At 39.5% G+C, this 22,485-nt stretch overlaps 1 protein-coding gene across 9 annotated transcripts in view; it reads left to right on the forward strand.

Annotated features, from left to right (window-relative positions):
* Positions 1-22,485, forward strand: part of FRY (FRY microtubule binding protein) — a 472,456-nt gene that overhangs the window by 432,567 nt on the left and 17,404 nt on the right. For 6 of the 9 annotated variants that reach the window (XM_054256748.2, XM_078375252.1, XM_054256746.2 and 3 more), the window contains 7 exons: positions 3,279-3,479; positions 3,977-4,138; positions 7,101-7,267; positions 8,818-9,007; positions 18,169-18,318; positions 19,456-19,554; positions 21,792-21,875. In XM_054256748.2, coding sequence (XP_054112723.2) covers positions 3,279-3,479; positions 3,977-4,138; positions 7,101-7,267; positions 8,818-9,007; positions 18,169-18,318; positions 19,456-19,554; positions 21,792-21,875 — 1,053 coding nt within the window. The remainder of the gene's footprint in view (positions 1-3,278; positions 3,480-3,976; positions 4,139-7,100; positions 7,268-8,817; positions 9,008-18,168; positions 18,319-19,455; positions 19,555-21,791; positions 21,876-22,485) is intronic. The other 3 variants (XM_078375253.1, XM_078375254.1, XM_035303383.3) reach the window with 1 other exon arrangement.

Raw genomic sequence — 22,485 nt, forward strand, 5'->3', positions numbered from 1 at the left:
GTTCTGAAAGTTGCATGATTATATCTTTTGAGAGAAATGGAGCTTTCAAATCTGATCTATGGAAATCCTATCATTTCTCATTAAGTGGTTGCACAACTGGATGGGTTTTATTGTTAGATTCTTGTATTAAAACTGAAATCGCTGGATGCGATGGCTCACACCTATAATCCCAACATTTTTGGAGCTCAAGGTGGGCAGATCACTTGAGGTGAAGAGTTCGAGACCAGCCTAGCCCACATGGCGAAACACTGTCTCTACTAAAAATATAAAAATTAGCCATGCCTGGTGGTGCACTCCTGTAATCCCAGCTACTCAGGAGGCTGAGGCAGGAAAATCCCTTGAACCCAAGAGGCAGAGGTTGCAGTGAGCCAAGATTGCACCACTGCCCTCCAACCTGGGCAACAGAGCAAGCTCAGTCTCAAAAAAAAGAGTGAAATGAACAATGTGCATCTAACTATATACCATATATACTTTCAGTTGAATCTTTTTGTCCCCCAGGGATTAAAGGGTATCTCTGTCTCTGTGTAGTGACTAGATAACTTTTCATCCAAACCCAGACCCTTTTGAAAGTAAAAGGGCATACTAATAATATCTATGCCCAAACAACAGGCATTAAAACTGGATCATCCTGGACAAATTGACCTATGATCAGTCTCTATCTTTGTATATCAGACTTAACTTTAAGTAGAACACTTGGGGGAACATGTTTTGACCACAGTGCACCCAAGTTTCTTCAACAATAATCCTTGTTTGACAAAGTTCTAATATGAAAAAATGTTTCAAAAAATATTATTTCTTAACATTTCTAGAATGTTTATTAATACTTTCCCATCTCAGTATAAATACTGAGTGGTTTTGAAGTTTGATAACTGACATAATCAGAGTGTTCATCTGGACTAGCCATCCTCTGCATTTTCTCACATATAGAAAATTGTTTTGACTTTTCACTTTGTATATAACATAAAATACAAATCTGACATTTGGGGTGAGGAAAGATGGAGGGTGGCTGTTCCACTGGGGCCATGCTGAGAAAGCCTGGTTGACTTTTAATTACTGTGGACTTTAAAGGCCAGACTACAACACTGTTCCGTCTCAACCTCTCAGCCACCACTAGGGAAACCGTTTAAACACTCTTGCCTCTAATGGAGATATTGCATCCGCCAGCAAGACAGCCAAACCTTATTCCTACAAGAACAGCTTTCCCTGCCTCCCCATTTTCACACCTGATTGGTTCAGGTCTTCACCAGAGCTACCACCAAACCAGCGGTAGCAGCAACCTGTGCCTGGTGTAGCGTTCTCCCACATGGGTGCCTGTGTTCCTCTGCAAGCTCATGGTTCTGTCTCAGGTGCAGTGCGGGAGACCTCCAGAATCGCTACCTAAGACAGTTCATCTAACCCTTCCAGTCATTGGCACAAGAGAGTCAGTTTTGTGAATTGTGTTTATTTTTCCCTATAATTTTCACATTCTTCTCTTTTTACTCTGTATAGTTAGTATTCTGATTTTTCTTTATTTTTTTCCTTTCTTTACACATTGAATTTTCCTTTTTTTCCTGGAACTTTTGCCTCTTTCATATATTTTTTATTTTCTCACTGCAGTGGCTATTTTTTAAATTCCAGTGCAACAGTTAGCCATTTTCCACCAGAAAAAAGAAAAAATATGTGGTGGTAATTTATCACACCAGATACTGGATATTAGAAACAATATTCTGAGTCTCTACTCTCTTTTTTAATCATACAGCCCTAAGAGCAATCATAAATATCATATGTGAGGATGAATAATGATAATTTGTATATCTTATCCAGATTGTGCTAAGGATTTATACCTGTTGCCTTCTACCATGAATAGCCCAAGCAGACTTTGGAAAAGCTATGCCTCTGTTATATGACAGATCTATGAGAATGGCAAGCTTGTTTCACCAGGAGACAAGCACAATGGACCCTTAAAACAGGAAAATTAATAGATGATAATGCTCATAAGTCTTATAGTAATTTGCATATCTCATATGCTGTTCACTGAGCTCTCATTAGAAAAAATTGTTTTATTTTATTTCAATTAACCATCAGGCAGTGTTTCAAATTACCGGTAAATGAAAAGATTCTGTACTAGATTTTGTCAGATCATCGTTAAATTTTGCTTATTAGTCAGCTGAGTAAAATTTCTTTTCCTTTATTCCTGTCTTAACAGAGAAAAATGAAACCCAAATCCATTCTAGAAAAAAAAAGTCAAATACACTTACTTAATAACTGATGGTTTGTAGAAAAAGTCTGAATGCAACTAAAAGCTGTCTTTAACACTTAAATGGTGACTTAAGCTAGTTCTCAGTAATTCAAAACACAAATCAAAATAATATTTGGCTCTGAGTGCGGTGGTTCACGCCTGTAATCCCAGCACTTTGGGAGGCCAAGGTGGGTGGATCACTTGAGATCAGGAGTTCGAGAACAGCCTGGCAACATGGCAAAACCCCATCTCTACTACAAAAAATTAGGCAGGCATGGAACCCGGGAGGTGGAGGTTGCAGCGAGCTGAGATCGTGGCACTGCACCACTCCAGCCTGGGCAACAGAGCCAAACTCTGTCTTAAAATAAAAATAATAATAATAATAATATTTGGTACTAAGTCCGGGAAATTAATGATTTTCTACACTGGGACAGTTATTTAAAGATGAGCCTAAGGCAAAAGTTAAGGTGTGGCTGCTCTAGCCTCTGCATAGTGCATGCTCCATCCGACTTGGCCCAGCTGCTCTGATAGTCTTTGATTCTGCATTGTATCTGTGAAAACCGCTGTGGCAGAGACGGGCTGGAATGTTTATCTAATGCTCTTCCACTAAATACCCAAAGGATTCTGGAATGTGCTACGAGCATAGCTACTACTTTTTTCTCCTTCTGAAAACTATACTAAACAGGGGCCGACCTCAGGGCGGTGGGGCTGACACCTATTTGAAGTTTTCATACTAACAATGTCTTTCTTACAGATTTTTGAAAGCACAGATCGTTGGTAGGGTTTATCAAAATCAACGTTTAACAAAATGTAATAATTACCCACCATGCCAAAGAAAAGTATGTGACCACTTCTACCTATGACTTCACCTGCATTTACAGGAAAACTGTGATTTTACTACTTTTCACATTGGTAAACAAAAGTTTTGATACCAAAGTAGATGAGGGACTAAGAGTTGATTATGACAATATTTGTTCCTAAGCTTTGACTAACTAAAAGTGTGAACGTGTGAGTGCAAGAGGATTTTGGCATAAAAAACCGGCTGATGGTGTAATTTCAGGGTGAGAGTATGGACAATTTCAACTGGGGAGTACGCAGACGTTCTCTGGACAGCCTGGACAAGTGTGATATGCAGATTCTGGAGGAGCGCCAGCTGTCAGGAAGCACTCCCAGCCTGAATAAAATGAACCATGAGGACTCCGATGAGTCATCTGAGGAGGAGGACCTCACAGCCAGCCAGATCCTGGAGCACTCAGACCTAGTAAGTAGCACCTCTCCCAATGTAGGAATTGGGAGGCTTATTTTTTGTAATTACTGCAGGACTATAGTTTCCAGTTGCAGCTAAAGAAACTTTCCACAGCTGCTGAGCTAAAATCAGAACCGTCAGGTGGTGTCTAATGGGTTCTAGCTGGCAGTCTTCTCTGTAGGTTGCAAATGGAAACAAAGACTAGGTTCCATGTGATTCACCCTGAAAGCTACCAGATCTGTTAAGGCCTAGATTTTTCCCAAATACCTTTTATGATTCTGGAATCTTTTAAAAAAAATTCCCCAGATCTCAAAGTTTGGAGATAAGACAGACATTTTGATGTGATTATCTGAAAATCCCTGGATTACTAGCTGCTATGTTTAAGGTCCAGTAATGGTGAAATGTGGAAGTTAAAAGAGTTAAGTCATATTAACTAACAACTAGAGAATAATTAGAGCTTTTAAAGAATGGGAACTCTATACTGTGTTTAATTTCCTTTGCTTTTTAAATAGATCATGACTCTCTCCCCCTCTGAAGAGACAAATCCCATGGAGCTGCTCACCACAGCCTGTGACTTGGCCCCTGCAGACACTCATTCCTTTAACACGAGAATGTCCAGCTTTGATGCTTCCTTGCCTGATATGAATAATCTGCAGATTTCTGAGGGTTCAAAGGTGAAGAGATTTTAGCAATGATGATTTGTAGTATCCTTTTAAAAAAAAGCACTTCCAATTTTCCAAGAATTCTTAAGGGGTCTCAAGTAGAGAGACTATCATTTTATTTGTCTCTTTTTTAAAATAATGGAAGTCTGTGCACCTGAGCCTATGTTTTGAAGTTCTTTTACCCCCACAAACTTGAGCAGCCATCTTCTTCTTGGCTGAAAGACGTGATTTGAGGTCTTTTTAAAATGAGACATTTTGCGTAAACACTGCTGGTGGATGGCAAAACCAGTGGTGTATGTCTGAGATCGCTGTGACTGGGAAACTGCTGATCTTTGTCATGACTTTTATAAAACAATATGCTGAGTGAGGTGTGGGTGTCTGCACGTATTTGGGGAAATTCTTTCCGTTGTAGGAAACAATTATACAGTTTGTACATTGATTCAGTGCTTGCCTTTTGGCATACTATCAGAATTTCTAATGTCAATCACAGTCTTATGCCAGATTCACACAAAACTCTTCTCGCCAGACTCTGTGAGGAGAACATAATAATGGATGTAATTTTCTTAATTTAAAAAAAATCTAACAGCATGTGTTTCATTTAAAGTTTATTTTATTAAAATGTTCTGAAAACCATCCACTTGCATGCTATGCCCACATCTATGCACATCAGTATAGAATTGTATTTCCTTATAGTAGAAATACCAAAATAATCTATTGCTATTAGGGTAGAGTCAAGCACTCTTTATCCTGAGTTTGGTTATTGTTGTGCAAGTTCAAAAGAAAAAATAAAATTTAAAAAAAATGTTATAAAAGTATATTCCTTCTGACAGTTCTAATGGAAAAATATAATATTGGCTATTCTATATTATCTGATAGTGTAGTAGAAATACATCAGAAATCTAGGAAAATCAATGTGCTTTAAACCAAGGGCAATCAACGAATTGCAAATACCTAAAAATATTGAAGCTTAAAATAGTAATTATTTCCAAGATTGCCTCATTGCGAAGCTACTACAATCAGGATTCTTGGAATTAGCAGAGTTCTTTTTTAGCCAAATATTTAAAAATCCCAGAAAGAAAAGTTGTCTAAGTTAAAATCCTAAGATTATGAAATTAAATTTCATAGAAAAAACATCACAAAAGAGATGTGAAGTTATTAGCATTTGATATTTCTCATTGTTAATATGGTCATTTACTCAATTTTTCTATTTTGAATGCTGAAAACATATAGATTTCTCATAGAAAGTACTCATAAAAAGGGGTATCCTGACACGGTGGCTCATGCCTGTAATCCCAGCTCTTTGGGAGGCCATGGTAGGTGGATCATGAGGTCAGAAGTTCAAGCCAGGTTGGTAAAACCCCATCTCTGCTAAAAATACAAACAAATTAGCTGGGCATGGTGGCAGGTGCCTGTAATCCCAGCTACTGGGGAGGCTGAGGCAGGGACTTGCTTGAACCTGGGAGGCGGAGGTTGCAGTGAGCAGACAGCATACCACTGCACTCCAGCCTGGGCAACAGAGGGAGACTCTGTCTCCAGAAAAAAAAAAAAGTACTACCTAAGTAATAGATCTGTCTTACCAAGAAAATGTCAAGTCCCATTTCTGAAGAGCTACCCCTTCAGAATGCAGTTTCTCATATAAGCTACATTTCTACAATGTTTGATATATCTATGATATTAGAGAAAATAAAATGTATTTTAATAAGAGCTCATCATTCTCTAATGGATTAAGTATATGCACACTAATAACCTAGAACAGGCACCAGCAGCCAGCCCTGTTGGCAGCACTGTAGTTTTAAAAAGCAGAAAAAAGCAGATATGGATAAACATCTCAAACTGTTTTTACCGGCAATTCCTCCACAGACATGAGATATCTTATTTCCTTAATATATTTTTACCATTCCTGGTAATTTTCCCTATAATTCTAGAGTCAAAGTGTAATATGTATATTATATATATATTTACACACTGAATGCGTGGACAGATGTAACTCGTGATAAGGCTCTAATTCATAGACACTTCTATTTTGCCTTTTGTTTTTAAGAAAATGACTCACTGTAACATGTGCATATTTCTTCCTCTCCCTTCTGATCTGTAATCCAGTTGCCTTCCTTCCTCTCCTGAAGAACAATCAGTCCTCCTTTTCCCCCTGGCCCAGGCCCAAACCTAGCCTCTTTTTCCATTTTACTTGAATGTCTCTTTCCTGCCTCTCACTGATCCTGCTTCTGCCTGCCTTAGAGCCCTTTCATTGTCCTGCTCATTCCACATTTTGTAGTCAGGTGAGAGCAGATACTCATAACTGTTATTTTCAAGGGATATTCTCGAAGGTAAAGCATACATGCAAATGGATCTTAGAGGATCCCCTATGTGGAAAGGCCGAGCAACCCAACAGGCTCAGGGAAGGATTCTGGATCACTCGTGCACACCACAGGTATCCTGGGCATCTCCTGTGCCAGGCCCTGATGATTCCTCATTCCATTGGGAAAGGGGTTCTATCTTAGAGAAACTCTGAATAGGCTTGCTTTAGAAGGCTGGGTTTGGACATGGAAGGAGTTCTGAATCCAAAGCCAATGTTTCTTGTCTTAGCTCCAACTCTGACTATGGACCTGATATTAGACAACTCCCTTTCCTGCATGGAGTCCTGTTTCCTCATCTGCAAAATGTGGAGGTTGGATTGGAGGTCTTGATGGTCTTTTCCAAGTTACCATTCATACCCTATAAGCATGGGCCAGGTATGAAAATCTATTGAGAGCCCCTGTGGGGACTAACATGGAAGAGATTGAAAAGATGAAGAATGAACAGTACTTCAGAGAATTTCTGAGTCCAGCGTAGAAATGGACTATACTATAGCTAGAAAACAAATGCCCTCATTTCTATCACCATCAGCATTTCATTCTCTCTTATTTGTTCCATAGTTGAACCGGTTGTCCTGTATGTATTCTTACACATTGGGGGATTCTTCTTTTTATTCTTCCAGGCTGAAGCTGTTCGTGAGGAGGAGGACACCACTGTGCATGAGGATGATCTTTCCAGTTCCATCAATGAACTCCCAGCAGCTTTTGAATGCAGTGACAGTTTTAGCCTGGACATGACTGAGGGGGAAGAAAAAGGCAATCGGGCGCTGGACCAGTTTACCCTGGCGAGGTAATGAGCCCTTGGTGTATGTGAGTGGTGTGAATGTTCATGGTACTTTGTATTGCATTCACACTCTAGTTAAATGTCACATTTGCACTGCTGGGATATTCTAATGAAGGAGTCTAAAGTGACATGTATCATGGTGGGTTCTTGGCTGAGTTAGAGTCATCCAACACAATTGTAGGGCCTCATATGGAACAAAGAAAGGACGCTTACACATGAATTCAGAAGGCCAGAAAGCAATGTAAAACACCAAGGAAGAGCCTGGGAAACATGGTCCAGACCTTTTAAGCTTTGAAGATAAGCAACACTTGGCAAGCCTTGGAAATAAGCTCTTTCCATTTGGAGTTAAAACACTGGAACAAGAGGCTCTTTATACAGTAAATACCTACTCTGTAAGCGGGCGTCTTTTGGCATGGTGGCTGGTATTTCTTAGACTAGCGAGATACACAAACAGAAAAAAAAATGTGAAAAGAAACAGATAAAAATACCAGAGGTTAGACTAATCCAGCATCTAGAGTAAATCAGAAATAATAATGCTACAGGTCTACTTCAGGAAAAGAAAGTCGAGATCCTAAAATTACTCTTCTGAAAGTTGAAAATAAGAACTAAGTAAAAGCTTCTGATATGCTAGACAAAGGCCTTCTGTTACAGTGACTGATATATGTGCATCAAAGGAAAAGGTTAAGGTAATACCTAGAGAAGAATTTGACTTTTCATGTAGTATTCGTTATCTCTTCTTTCTCCCTGCCTCTGTCTCTCTTTCTCTGTCTATCTCTGGTTTCCTTGTCTCCTCCACCTTTGTCTTGCAGGTATTTGTGCATATGCATTTATTAATATTCTCCCTCCAGAAAGGAAAAATTAGAAGATTCAAAATTTTTATAATTTTTCAAAGTGAAAAATGAAGAATGAAACTGCCAAAGCATAGGAACTGTGGTTTACTTTGGGGCATGACCTCTGAACATGAGAGGCCTTTCCTGAAGGCTAAAAAAGGCACCAAGTCTATAGAAAGGGAATCAGGAATGGAGGAATCACAGAAATTCCAGAGGTGCAAATTTTATCTCCTTGAAGCATGACAGAATCTCAGTGACCTCTGGCCGGGCGCAATGGCTCACACCTGTAATCCTACCACTTTGGGAGGCCAAGCTGGATGGATTACTTGAGGCCAGGAGTTTAAGACCAGCCTGGCCAACATGGTGAAATACAATCTTTACTAAAAACACAAAAATTAGCTGGGCGTGGTAGCACACGCCTGTAATCCCAGCTACTCTGGTGACTGAGGCACAAAAATTGCTTGAACCCAGGAGGTGGAGGTTGCAGTGAGCTGAGATCACGCTACTGCACTCCAGCCTGGGCAACAGAGCGAGACTCAAAACAAATAAACCAAAAAAAATTGCAGTGACCTCTGAATGAAAGCCAAGTCCCCAAAGCAACTTCAAAAGGAAGAGTGGGTAGAAAAGTTACCTCATTTTGCTGACTCTCAGGGTCAGAAGATATAAAACCCAGTATAGGATAATAAGGATATCACTTCTTGACATAGTTGTTTTCATTTTTTCCAGCTTTGGAGAAGGTGACAGGGGAGTCTCTCCCCCTCCCTCGCCCTTCTTCTCAGCCATCCTTGCCGCCTTTCAGCCCGCAGCCTGTGACGATGCCGAGGAGGCCTGGCGTAGCCACATCAACCAGCTTATGTGCGACTCAGATGGCTCCTGTGCTGTGTATACATTTCATGTGTTCTCCTCTTTGTTTAAGGTATGCGTGCTCACTCAAAGTGCAGAGGACTTCATTTCTTAGGGGAGCCAGGTGGCTTCGACTTTAAGGAGAGATTGCTCTTTTGTTCCGGGCTTATACTACTGTATTTTCTCCCCACATACCCCTAAATGTCCTCTTTATCCAGTGCTGGGGATGACGAACACTGGAAGCTATGACGATGAGGTTGTAGGGGAAGATTTGTGGATGTGGAAACGTGGTTACCAATATTGTAGTTTAAAATTTCTTCTATTCACCCTTAATCTTATCATCATTCTCAACGTGATGTTGATGATTTAGGCTGCCATGAAGTACCTTTCACTCCTACCTTTCTGGCTGTTATTGATATCACCAGTCCTCAGCAGCCAGGACCATTAAGGGGAATGTTCTGCCACGCCTATCCTCCATCCCACCTCCCTTTACCTCTCTTTTTTTTTCATTATTTTATCTTTCCTTTCCTTGTCTTTTCTCATTTCCCACTCTAAATTCCTTAGCATGCCAGCCATAGCTGTGAGCACTTGCTTACTCCCTTTAGTTGCTTTTGAACAAGTGAAGGCATTCTTGCTGTTGTAGCAGGTTCCTGTGCACTGCAGATTTTGTTTTATGAAATGAGAAAATGCCTCCTATTTGGTCGATCTTAAGTATCAGGCCAATCTAACAACTGCCTCTCCGGTGTGAACCACGGCCTCACTATCCACAGTGTCTTTGTGCAAACTGTAGTCAATGTCCCTGCGTCCACAAGGGTGCAGTACCACACTTGGCCAGCAGGGGTGCCGGTGAAATTTCAACCCCACTTCGGATCCCACAGCAGACACCTAGCATCTTGCACACAAAACTGACTCTCTGAGGAAGTCTTATGTGTGGTCAACTTAAATCTTGCTTGTTACCTCATAGCACACTTGCAATGACTGCTTCCCTATTAACTCCTCTATGCATCTTTCTGTAAACTTTTATCCTCCAAATTTCATCAAATAATTGGCAGGTGCAGGAGGTGGCAAAAGAGAGAAACATGCCTTGCTGTGAAGAAACACCAGTGCTTTGAAGGTTATCACAGTTAACTAGACCTCTGTCTGAGCTTGAGACAGATATTGACTTTGAAAATGGCAATGCTGGGGATAATGAACACTGGAAGCTATGAAGATGAGGTTTCAGGGGAAGATTTGTTGATGTGGAAACATGGTTACCAATATTATAGTTTTAAGAGAAACCTGGTTTAAAAAAAAAATCTAGAGAAGTATTCCTTTTTAAAAAATGCCTAGAATATAATGAAAATTATACACCAGGATATCACTGTGTCTTCTCAGGGTAATGAGATTTGGGGTGTTTTTTATTTCCTTCTTTTTACTTTTTTTCAATTTCCTTTTTTTTTTTTGAGACAGAGTCTTGCTCTGTCACCCATGCTGGAGTGCAGTAGCGTGACCTCAGCTCACTGCAACTTCTGCCTCCCAGGTACAAACAATTCTCCTGCATCAGCCTCCCAAGTAGCTGGGATTACAGGCATAAGTCACTGTGCCCAGCCAATTTCCTATTTTTCTATAATAAAAATGCTTTTATTTCAGCATTTTCCTTAAGCATATTTTTAATAACTCATTAAACAGAACTGCCATGAATAATATAAGGGGAAAAAATGGAAAGTAACTACGTAGTTCCAACTTTGAATAGTCTTGAATTTTGGATGAATGACTAGATAGAACACTTAGAATCTAGTTAAACTTGTGTAGCTGTTGAGTTCTGTTGAGTGTATCATGGGAGAGGGACAATAATTTAGTTGGATTGAGGGAAAGGACCCTCTAATCACCTTCAGAAAAAGCCATGGCCAAAGGGAAAAGCGGGAAGTACAAAACTAAAATTATGTCCCTCTTAAGTAGGTTGAGAAGTCTTGGGGACGAGACCCCATAGGTAAAACGGCCTTAAAATATCATTTCAGCATTTCAGTGGCCAGAGTCCCTTGACTAAGTTCTGCTCTGAGGTAAATGTCATTGCACAGGTTGCTGTGCATTGTAATTTCTTTTTATGGTATGGGGAGGTGCCTCCTACTTAGTAACCCTTAAGAATCAGGCCAGTCTGGCTGGGTACCGTGGCTTATGCCTGTAATTCCAGCACTTAGGGAGGCCGAGATGGGTGGATCAGAAGGTCAGAAGATCAAGACCATCCTGTCCAACATGGCGAAACCCTGTCTCTACTAAAATACAAAAAAGTAGCTGAGCATGGTGGCACATGCCTGTAATCCCAGCTACTTGGGAGGCTGAGGCAGGAGAATCGCTTGAATCCAGGAGGCTGAGGTTGCAGTGAGCCAAGATTGTGCCACTGCACTCCAGCCTGGCAATAGAGTGAGACTGTCTCAAAAAAAAAAAAAAAAAAAAAAAAAATCAGGCCAATCTAACAACTGCCTCTGTAAGATTACTTACTATTCTGTTATTCTAGTGAGCAGAGGGTTAGGCAAAACTGAAATAATGTACCTTAAATAATTTCAAATTCAGGACAGCATATTTTCAGTTAACATAAAAGTGAACTCTGTTTTTGAGCCTGGGGGCCCTTCTTACAATCCATCTTTTGGAGAATTATGTACCAGTAGTGCAGATAACTACTTGGACTAGCTCACTTGGTATCTTACTTGTGGTACTCTTTCAACTTTTTCGATTTACCCTAAGTGAAAACCTACTAGAAACTTGAATAGGCAAATTAATGTCATGTCTGAGATTAACTTGGGGCTGGAGGAGATGTTAGGCTTAAGACAGAAAATAATTGGCTGCTAAAATATAAGAATTCTAGAAATACTTTAAACATTAAGCCAGATTGAAATTTTAAAGCAAACCACCAGAAAGTTACTATTTGAGGTAAGTTAATGTTAAAGATTGAGAGGCAAAGCAACTTTCTGATGAGGTGTCTCAACTGAAACACCTATAACTATTAGTTATAGTTTTCTAAAAGCTATTTTTTTTTTTTGAGATGGAATTTCACTCTTATTGCCCAGGCTAAAGTACAATGATGTGATCTCGGTTCACTGCAAACTCCGCCTCCTGGGTTCAAGTGATTCTCCTGCCTCAGCCTCTCACACAGCTGGGATTACAGGCATGCACCACCACACCCGGCTAATTTTGTATGTTTAGTAGAGACGGGGTTTCATCATGTTTGCCAGGCTGGTCTCGAACTCCTGACCTCAGGTGATCCACCCACTTCGGTCTCCCAAAGTGCTGGGATTACAGGTGTGAGCCACTGCGTCCCAGCCTCTAAAAGCTATTTTTAAGAATGATTGATAATACATATTTAAGTTTGGCTGTTATGGTCATTTTTATTAGAGTTATTGGACAATTCATGCTTAATTAGACAGTCCTGAACAGTACTTTCCCTCTGCCTGGAATGGTCATCTCCCCTTGTCCCTGCACTTTCAGTTACATTCACAGTGCTGATTGGGTATCACTTCAGTGAGCAAAGCCTTCTGTCACATCTTACTCCCTTCCCCTGACATCTCGGGATTTTGTACTTGCATCCGTTACACTTGTCACTCTGTATGATAATTACTTGTTTAGGTATCTGTCTCCCAGGAATAGGGCAGGTAAACAGTGCCTTGCTCACCTTGATTTCTGACAGTTTCTAACATACACTAGGTGCTCAGTAAATGTAGGAAGAATACATGGAAACCGTAAACACACAGCTTCTGACTTCATGCCAGTAGACCAGCAGGTTTATTACCAAGACTGACAGGTCAGCCATGGCCCACAGCTGCAGTCACCACTCAGCCTGACTTCCTCTCCCATGTACCCAGGTATTTGGGCAGTATGAGGAAGGCAGAAGGGAGGCCCTGTCTCCACCCTCTACCTGCCTGGCACCTGGCAACCTACCAGTTGAGATGCTGGTGAGGCGTAAAGGGAAAAGAGTTGTATGGGATGGTGATTTCCATGTGGAAAAGAGTACAGTGGTCAGACTAGCCTTTGACATTAAACCTACCTATATGTTCAAATCCCAATTCTGGCCATATACTAGCCTGCTAGGCCTACAGGCAGTCCTTAAGTTGTCCAAGCTTCATTGTCCTCCATTGCACAATGGAAGTGAAAACAATGTCTATGAGTTTTATCTTTCAAAGACTACTTATGAGAGCTCACATGGAGAAACAGCTCAGGCCGGGCATCTAGCAGGCCGTCAGCACAGGCTGGCTGCTCTTTTTCAAGGTCATTGGCATGTCCTTTGTGGCCCTGGCCCCTCCACAGAGTCTGGACCCTCTGGTGAGAGCCCAGGATTGACTGACTGCCCACCAGAGAATTCTGCAGCCATGCCTGTGTGCCGTGAGCCACCTCTCCTGGGGATACTCTAGCCACTTCTAAGAGAATACTCAGATTGAAGGAGAGAGACCTAGAGAGAATGAAGCTAACTCCCAAATGATAAAACTGTGGCTATAGGAGTGAAAGACCTCAGACATCCCATCCAATGTCCTCACAGAAGATGACCCCTTCCCCTGAGAGGGGCTGATGTGCCATTTGTTGTGTGATAACAGTTAACTCTCTAGGATCTTCACCACCCAGCAGCAAGGCAGTGGGTTCAGGTTTCATAGCGTCCACTGTGCAGAGAGCAGAGCAGTTGTGGAGGGAGGGAGAAGAAAGTACTAAAAATTAAAATGCAAATGAGCTTGGAGGTGGGGCCAGGCGTGGGCCCTGCGGGGGCTCATTTGGATTTGAATTTCTTTTTCATCAGTGTATTAAATCAATCACCCTATGGAGCTTATCTGCAATAATAATATTATAATTTTTAAAAATGTGTAGCTACTATTTTGCTTTTTAATATTACATTTAGCCTTAAGAACTTTCTCAACCCTAATCAGATGCTATATTAAAGGAATACTGGGAGAAAAATTGGCATTAATAAAATATGCTGGAAATGCAATACATTTCACACCTGCATTCTGGCTGTTATGAATCATTTGTGATTTCCTCACAATGTCTGCTTACTGTTTTCCAACACTTCCCTATAAGCATGAATACAATGTTTCTGTGTTTGGTTGGATTTTGGAAGAGGTAGGGAAGAGGTAATTGCAAAAATAATTTTGTTTTAAAAACAAGGAAATGGTTTCTGTTGTTCCAGAATGGACATTTTTCCAAGTGTCTCAGTCATTGTATTTTCTGCTCTTATGTGAGACTGTCATCATCATGTGTCACATAAGGTCACCAATTTACATAATGTGTGATGGAATTCAGAAGAAGAAAAACTGAATTTATATCCCCTAAATGTCACTGACTTTATATTGGCTCTGAAGTTCCCTGATAGATCCAGTCTTCTCTGTGTAAGAAAAAGTAAGCTAGGATCTTACCTTATCCTTGGGTAACAAGGAAAGAACTGCACACTATTTGGGGACCTGAATCCTAATCCCAGCTCTGCCACTCAGCTAGCTATGCAATGACAGACATGGAATTTCAAGTTTCTTTCAGCTCTAACCTTGTCAGTTTTGGGTCTTTTATTTCATTGACACAAAACCAACTTAACACCACAGAGATATGAGTATGTTATACATTCTACCAAGATTCTCAGATATATTAAATAAAAAATAAATAATATGCAATATAGTTGGCATTTTTCTAATATAACTTGTAAAGAACCAAAAACCTGCTATTGTTTGGGGGACATGCTAATTTCCCCTTAACAGGACAGGTAGTTTTTTTTTATGGATTAGGCTTGACAACCCAAAAAGTATTAACATCACTGGGGAGAGCCAATGCCTGGCACTGGAATTCTTTTTCCTTTTTTTTTTTTTTTTTTTGTTACATAGTTTGTTCTTTTGTTAAATACATTGTACAAAGTCTGGGTGTGGTGGCTCATGCCTGTAATCCTAGCACTTTAAGAGACTGAGGCAGGAGGATTGCTTGAGTCCAGGAGTTCGAGACCAGCCTGGGCAACAGAGCAAGCCCCATCTCTACAAAAAAACATTTTAAAAATCATCTGGGTATGGTAGCACACACCTATGGTACCAGCTACTTGAGGGGCTGAGGTGGGCTGATTGCTTGAGCACACAGGTTCTAGGCTACAGTGAGTCATGTTTGTGCCACTGCACTCCAGCCTGAGTGACAGAGCAAGACCCATCTCAAAAACAAAAAACATTGTTCGCTAGCAGTTCAGGGGAGTAAAAGTGTTCTTATTTTGGCACTGACATAGGCACAGTGAATGATATTCTTCTTATGTTTTTTTTTTTCCTTAGATAGTATAGGAGAAGCAGTCGACTTTAGGAAGCAATCTAGATTATGGAAGGATTGTGAACTTTGGAGTCAGACCCATCCTTACTCATTCACTTACTGGTTACATGGCCTTAATCGAGTCATTTAACCTCTCTTAACCTCAGCTTGTTCATCTAGTGATGAGGATTATGAGTGACATATATATATATAGGCACTAGGACAGAATTAGTCTTATATATATATATGTAAGCGCTAGGACAGAATTAGTCTCATATATATATATGTAAGCGCTAGGACAGAATTAGTCTCATATATATATATGTAAGCGCTAGGACAGAATTAGTCTCATATATATATATGTAAGCGCTAGGACAGAATTAGTCTCATATATATATATGTAAGCGCTAGGACAGAATTAGTCTCATATATATATATGTAAGCGCTAGGACAGAATTAGTCTCATATATATATATGTAAGCGCTAGGACAGAATTAGTCTCATATATATATATGTAAGCGCTAGGACAGAATTAGTCTCACATATATATATGTAAGCGCTAGGACAGAATTAGTCTCACATATATATATGTAAGCGCTAGGACAGAATTAGTCTCATATATATATATGTAAGCGCTAGGACAGAATTAGTCTCATATATATATATGTAAGCGCTAGGACAGAATTAGTCTCATATATATATATGTAAGCGCTAGGACAGAATTAGTCTCATATATATATATGTAAGCGCTAGGACAGAATTAGTCTCATATATATATATGTAAGCGCTAGGACAGAATTAGTCTCATATATATATATGTAAGCGCTAGGACAGAATTAGTCTCATATATATATATGTAAGCGCTAGGACAGAATTAGTCTCATATATATATATGTAAGCGCTAGGACAGAATTAGTCTCATATATATATGTAAGCGCTAGGACAGAATTAGTCTCATATATATATATGTAAGCGCTAGGACAGAATTAGTCTCATATATATATATGTAAGCGCTAGGACAGAATTAGTCTTATTTATATATATATGTAAGCGCTAGGACAGAATTAGTCTTATTTATATATATATGTAAGCGCTAGGACAGAATTAGTCTTATATATATATATATATATGTATATATATATATATAAGCGCTAGGACAGAATTAGTCATATATATATATATATAAGCGCTAGGACAGAATTAGTCTTATATATATATATATGTATGTAAGCGCTAGGACAGAATTAGTCTTATATATATATATGTATGTATGTAAGCGCTAGGACAGAATTAGTCTTATATATATATATATATATATATATGTAAGCGCTAGGACAGAATTAGTCTTATATCAGAATTAGTCTTATATATATATATATGTAAGCGCTAGGACAGAATTAGTCTTATATATATATATGTATGTATGTAAGCGCTAGGACAGAATTAGTCTTATATATATATATATATATGTAAGCGCTAGGACAGAATTAGTCTTATATCAGAATTAGTCTTATATATATATATATATATGTAAGCGCTAGGACAGAATTAGTCTTATATATATGTATATATGTAAGCACTAGGACAGAATTAGTCATATATATATATATGTATGTAAGCGCTAGGACAGAATTAGTCTTATTTATATATATATGTATGTATGTAAGTGCTAGGACAGAATTAGTCTTATATATATATATATGTAAGCGCTAGGACAGAATTAGTCTTATATATATATGTATATATATAAGCACTAGGACAGAATTAGTCATATATATATATATGTATGTAAGCGCTAGGACAGAATTAGTCTTATATATATATATATGTATGTATGTAAGCGCTAGGACAGAATTAGTCTTATTTATATATATATGTATGTATGTAAGTGCTAGGACAGAATTAGTCTCATATTTATATATGTAAGCGCTAGGACAGAATTAGTCTTATATATATATATAAGCGCTAGGACAGAATTAGTCTCATATATATATATATATATATGTAAGCGCTAGGACAGAATTAGTCTTATGTATATATATATATATGAGCACGAGAACAGAATCAGACTCAGCTGAGACACCTCACCAGACATGCCCTCAGAGGAAGAGACGTCCCATTCTGTATTTACTACTTTACTCTTCAGAGGCTCAAATGCACAGTTCTCATGCTCTGTCTCAAGGAGCTCGGATCCTGGGAAGCAGAAAAGAGTTAACGCCTCTTGACCTTTTTCATCTTGTCCACATTGAAGTAATCTCTTTTCACAGATCTGACAAACAAGCAAGGGAGACTTAGACTCTGATTGGCACTAATCACAAGCAAAAAGAAAAGTAGTGCTGATCAAAAAAATTATACAGGCTTAGCATCCCAAATACAAAAATCCAAAATGTTCTAAAATCGGAAACTTTTTGAGTGACACTCAAAGGAAATGCTCATTGGAGCAACTCAAGGGATTACGTATCTGCAAATATTTCAAGTCCAAAAAAAAATCCAAAACTGGAAACTCTATTGGTCCCAAACATTTCAGAGAAGGATACTCACCCTGCACAAGCATCACACACTGGGAAATGGCATTTTAGGAAGAAACATCTGCACTGAATCATTACTTAGTTGATTTAACATAAACATTCATTCTGCTCCCCTCCCCCATTGCCGTAAGGACCCATTCTCACGTGATATTTTTATAATGATTTAAAAGTAGAGTTTTTTTCCATTAATAATCCTGTATTATATTCTTGAAAATTGCTGAGAGTAGATTTTAAGTATTTTCACCACCAAAAGAATATGTGAGGCAATGCATGTTAATTAGCCCAATTTATCCATTTCACAGTGTATTCATATTTCAGAACATGTTGTACACAGTGAAGATACACAGTTTTTATGTCAAGTAAAAAAATCAGTTAATGTAATTGAAATGTAAAAGAAGAAGCTGCCCCTCCCCCCAAAATATTTTTATCTCATAAGTTGAACTCGACCTTTACAGATGGTCACTATTTTGCCTTGCAGAATATTCAGAAAAGGTTCTGCTTCCTAACCTGTGATGCAGCCAGTTACCTTGGAGATAACCTCCGGGGAATCGGATCCAAATTTGTCAGCTCTTCCCAGATGCTCACCTCCTGCTCTGAATGCCCTACACTTTTTGTGGATGCAGAGACTGTGAGTATCCCAGCGCTGCTCTGATGGCAATGGGCCTGCGCAACTTACAGTGCAGAACTTCAGGTAGCAGGTTTGCTCTGTGGTTTGTTTTAAAGATACCTTCAGTGTTGTGAGCAGCACTGTATTGTGACATGACTCCCAAAGGCCTCCAGGTCTACAGCATAATTACTGTACATGGCCAGTCCAGGCCAAGGCAGAGCCATTTAACAGAATTAGGAGAAAAATCCACCTCTGTGCTCCCTCTGCACCCGTGGCACTGCTCTCTGATGACTCTGACTTTCATAGCTGTACATGTATGGTTAGATAACCTCCTGAAGCTGACATAGCCAGTGCCCATAATGCCAGGTTGCCCAGTCAAATGGGTCTTCAGAGGCAACATGTCATCAGTTTCCCCACCCCCAAGTCTCTAACAGAGCTACTTCCCTCTGGATTTACCCAGCTCAGACTGCAAAAGATGAGTTTCAAGAATAATCAAAACAGTCTCTGGCTGATGGCAAATCGTGGCTTTATGCATGTAACTCTTAGGGACTGACGAGCTCCTGGAGGGTGGGAGTTATGTGATACCTTTCTATCGCTCGTCATATGACAGAATCACCACACGCTCAGTAACTACTGAGGTTTAGAACCAGTGTGGATGTGCTTTGATTTTAAAAGTCTCTGAAGAGTCAGTCCTACCAGACTGACTGGTGCCTGTCTTGTAGCAAAGAATACAATATGAAAAATCATTCTGTCTTAAATGACTTAAGGTATAGATTAAGTACAAAATCAGTTTGAAAGTCTTTTTGGAGGTTTGTCCTCACACTGCTTGGAGTATTATTGGGTGATGACAGTAGAAGTCATGTATAAAATGGAAACCATATCTTAATGTGGGCCTCTCTGGAATACTGGGTATGTCTTATCTGCCTATACAAATACGGGAAAGAATGGATATGTTCATAGGAGGCTTGCATTATCAAGCTAGGATTCCATTGCGATTGTAGCTGATAGTTGAGCAAAATTCCAAATTTCATAGCTTGTTAAAATGGATGACACGGTACCCCTTTAACATTACTTCCAAATATACTTTTTTCTGTCTGTGAAGCCACACCTTGGTGTTGCTCTCTCTCGTTTTAATACCAATTATTTTCCTGTCTTTAGCTCCTTTCATGTGGACTTCTGGACAAGCTCAAGTTCAGTGTATTAGAACTGCAAGAATATTTGGATACCTACAACAACAGAAAAGAGGCCACACTCTCAGTAAGCTTTTGTGTTTCTATCATGTGCAGTCCATTAAAATTGAATGAACCCAACCACTCTGAGTTCTTGGGAGGTGTTGTGATGAACTCTAAGACACCATCTTTAGAGAGTAGAAGACAGACTTCACCTTTTCCCTTGTTAAGGATTACAATTCCAATTTAATGGTGGCAGAACTATATATGATATTAATTATATTTAAAAATGGTATTGGCCGGGCGTGGTGGCTCACGCCTATAATCCCAGCACTTTGGGAGGCCGAGGCAGGTGGATCACGAGGGCAAGAGATCGAGACCATCCTGGTCAACAAGGTGAAACCCCATCTCTACTAAAAATATAAAAATTAGCTGGGCATGGTGGTGTGCGCCTGTAGTCCCAGCTACTCAGGAAGCTGAGGCAGGAGAATTGCTTGAACCCAGAAGGCGGAGGTTGCAGTGAGCCAATATCATGCCATTGCACTCCAGTCTGGGTAACAACAGCGAAACTCCGTCTCAAAAACAGAACAAAACAAAACAAAACAAAAATGGTATCTCCAAAGGAGAAAATTTTTCAGCATTCACTTTTAGCCCTACCAAGAAATTGGAAAAAAAAAAATAGGTATCTGCTTGATATGTTACTTACCAGTGTTCTGACTTTTGTCAGAGATTTGAAATTGGTGATTACTTCCTTCCAGTGTTAGCCTCATCCAAAACTAGTTGTGGTGGATCTCCACTCTGTTCTCTTGGCCACTCTTGGAGGCTGTGTCTGCCAGTCCACAGGCTTCTCTTCGCCTCAGCTTTTGCTTTTTAATTTTTTCTTCCTTAATAGATCTAGACTGTAAAATGTTAGAGACAGAAGTGATCTAAAACCATCCATGCAAGCCCCCTGTTTTCTGACAGATCCACAGTTGGAGGCCCAGAGAACTCAGTGGTTCAATAATAGGAAAAATTGCATGTAGTATGCATTGAGCACTTCCTACAGTATACCAGAAACTATAGAAAAAGCATGGGTTTTGAAGTCAGATTGACTTGAGTTTAAATCACGCCTCAGTTATTTAAGAGTTAGGGACTTTGGATAAGTGATTTGCCATCTCTCATCTCAGAAGCATCATCTGTAAGTCCTTGGTAATGATAACTGATTTGTAGGGTTGTTACCAAGACATAACAATTATAATAGTCATGGCAGATACCATTTCCTGAGTCCTTTTATATGTCCAACAACCTGCTAAGAGTTAAATCTTTGAAATTATATTATTAAACCTCACAACTACCCCAAGAGTTGCTATTATTACCCTCATTAGCTAACTAGGAACTGGAAGAGGGCGATTGAAACCCGGAGCCGTGGGATTCAAAGGCCCATGCTCTTAACTACAACATGATATTGCCTTGAAAACAGAAATAATATCTATAAACTGACCAGCACAATGCGACATAGATAGAAGATGTTCACTGTAAAGTTACTGATTTGGGGTGTATTGCTATTGCTGTTATTGATGTTATCTTGATCTGCCCAAGAGCAAGAGTTCTAACTTTCCACCATAACAATTCTCTTTGTCTTCTGTTTCTGTGGCCTTTTACCTGTCACTGTTTTTAGCTTCTCAGTCATCAGCCAATAAAAGTAATCTTTTCATTCTGGTCGGTGAACTAATCTAGCTTTTAATGTCAAGTGTGAATGTGGGTTCTTCAATGCTCATTGTTTTCTGCTCAAAGGTTCCCTTTCACACCTATGTTAGTTAGTATCCCAGATGTTTGAGACAGGCAGGATCTCTCAGTAGCTGAGCTGTTACCATAATAGCCTTTCTTATACTGAAGGAGATCTGCCCCATAGTAGATGCAGCCACAGCAGCATAACAGAAATAAGTGTGTCCAAGTCAAGCCATGTTGACCAGAATCACCCAGCCTGTGAGGAAGTGTTGGTCCTGTCCTCTAACCTTAATCATATGGAAGATTTCTAGCCATATGTATTCATTTATATATAAATTAAGAACAGTGTGGTGAAACCATTTCCTAGGGCAACATAGTATAATGTTGAAATTATATTTTTAGATGACATCACTGAACCCATATAAACAGATACTTTTAATTTCCAGCAGTTCATCTTTATAACCCCCAAATACGACCCTTTTCAAAAAGTCATTACGGCACAATTTCATTTCACTATCATTAGAACCTTACCGAATTTTTTCTAACAGAATTGATACTAAAAATGTTCTCAGAACATTGCTGAATTCACCTATTCTGTCCCTCTCTTGCTGACAACAGTGGCTTGCAAATTGTAAGGCAACATTTGCGGGAGGATCAAGAGATGGAGTAATTACCTGTCAACCAGGAGACTCCGAAGAAAAGGTAATAAAAGCCTGTTAGAATGGGTCTCTTCTGTGCTCTAACAGTGTGTGATAGTTTTGGTCTACCCAAGAAGCCTGCAACTTGAGAAAAGAAGAGGCAGAATGAGTTACCCCATACATTTACATGAAACCAAGAGAGTAAGACAGAATGACATTCAAGCATGACTGTGTGTTGTTGGGATTTGTGAGGGGGGTGGTTTCTTCGTTTTGGAAAAGTAGAGGTATAAAAATAACCTTTTTTTTGCTGGACACTGTCTAACTATACTAACAGTTGCCTAATAAATTTATTCTTAATTCAGAATATAAAGCCAAATTTCATTAATTCTTCACTGAGTCACTTAGTTTCTTCAATGAAGCAAGTTTCTCTCAACCTTTCAGCAGTCACTCTAAAACAGATTTTCTCATTTGGAATTGCTGCACGCCTCAGACCAGTGTGCCGCACCGTAAAGGAAGTTAAAGGACAGAGTAGGAATGGATGACAACCATTCATTCTGCAGCTAGGTATTGAGTGCCTCCTGTATGGCCCCGTGGAGGACACAGTCATGAGCAACAGACATGGCCTTTCCCTTGTGGAGCTTCTGATCTTATTGGTGAGACAAACATTAATGAAA

Source organism: Callithrix jacchus, chromosome 5 (genome assembly GCF_049354715.1).
Source record: "Callithrix jacchus isolate 240 chromosome 5, calJac240_pri, whole genome shotgun sequence".
Taxonomy (NCBI): domain Eukaryota; kingdom Metazoa; phylum Chordata; class Mammalia; order Primates; family Cebidae; genus Callithrix; species Callithrix jacchus.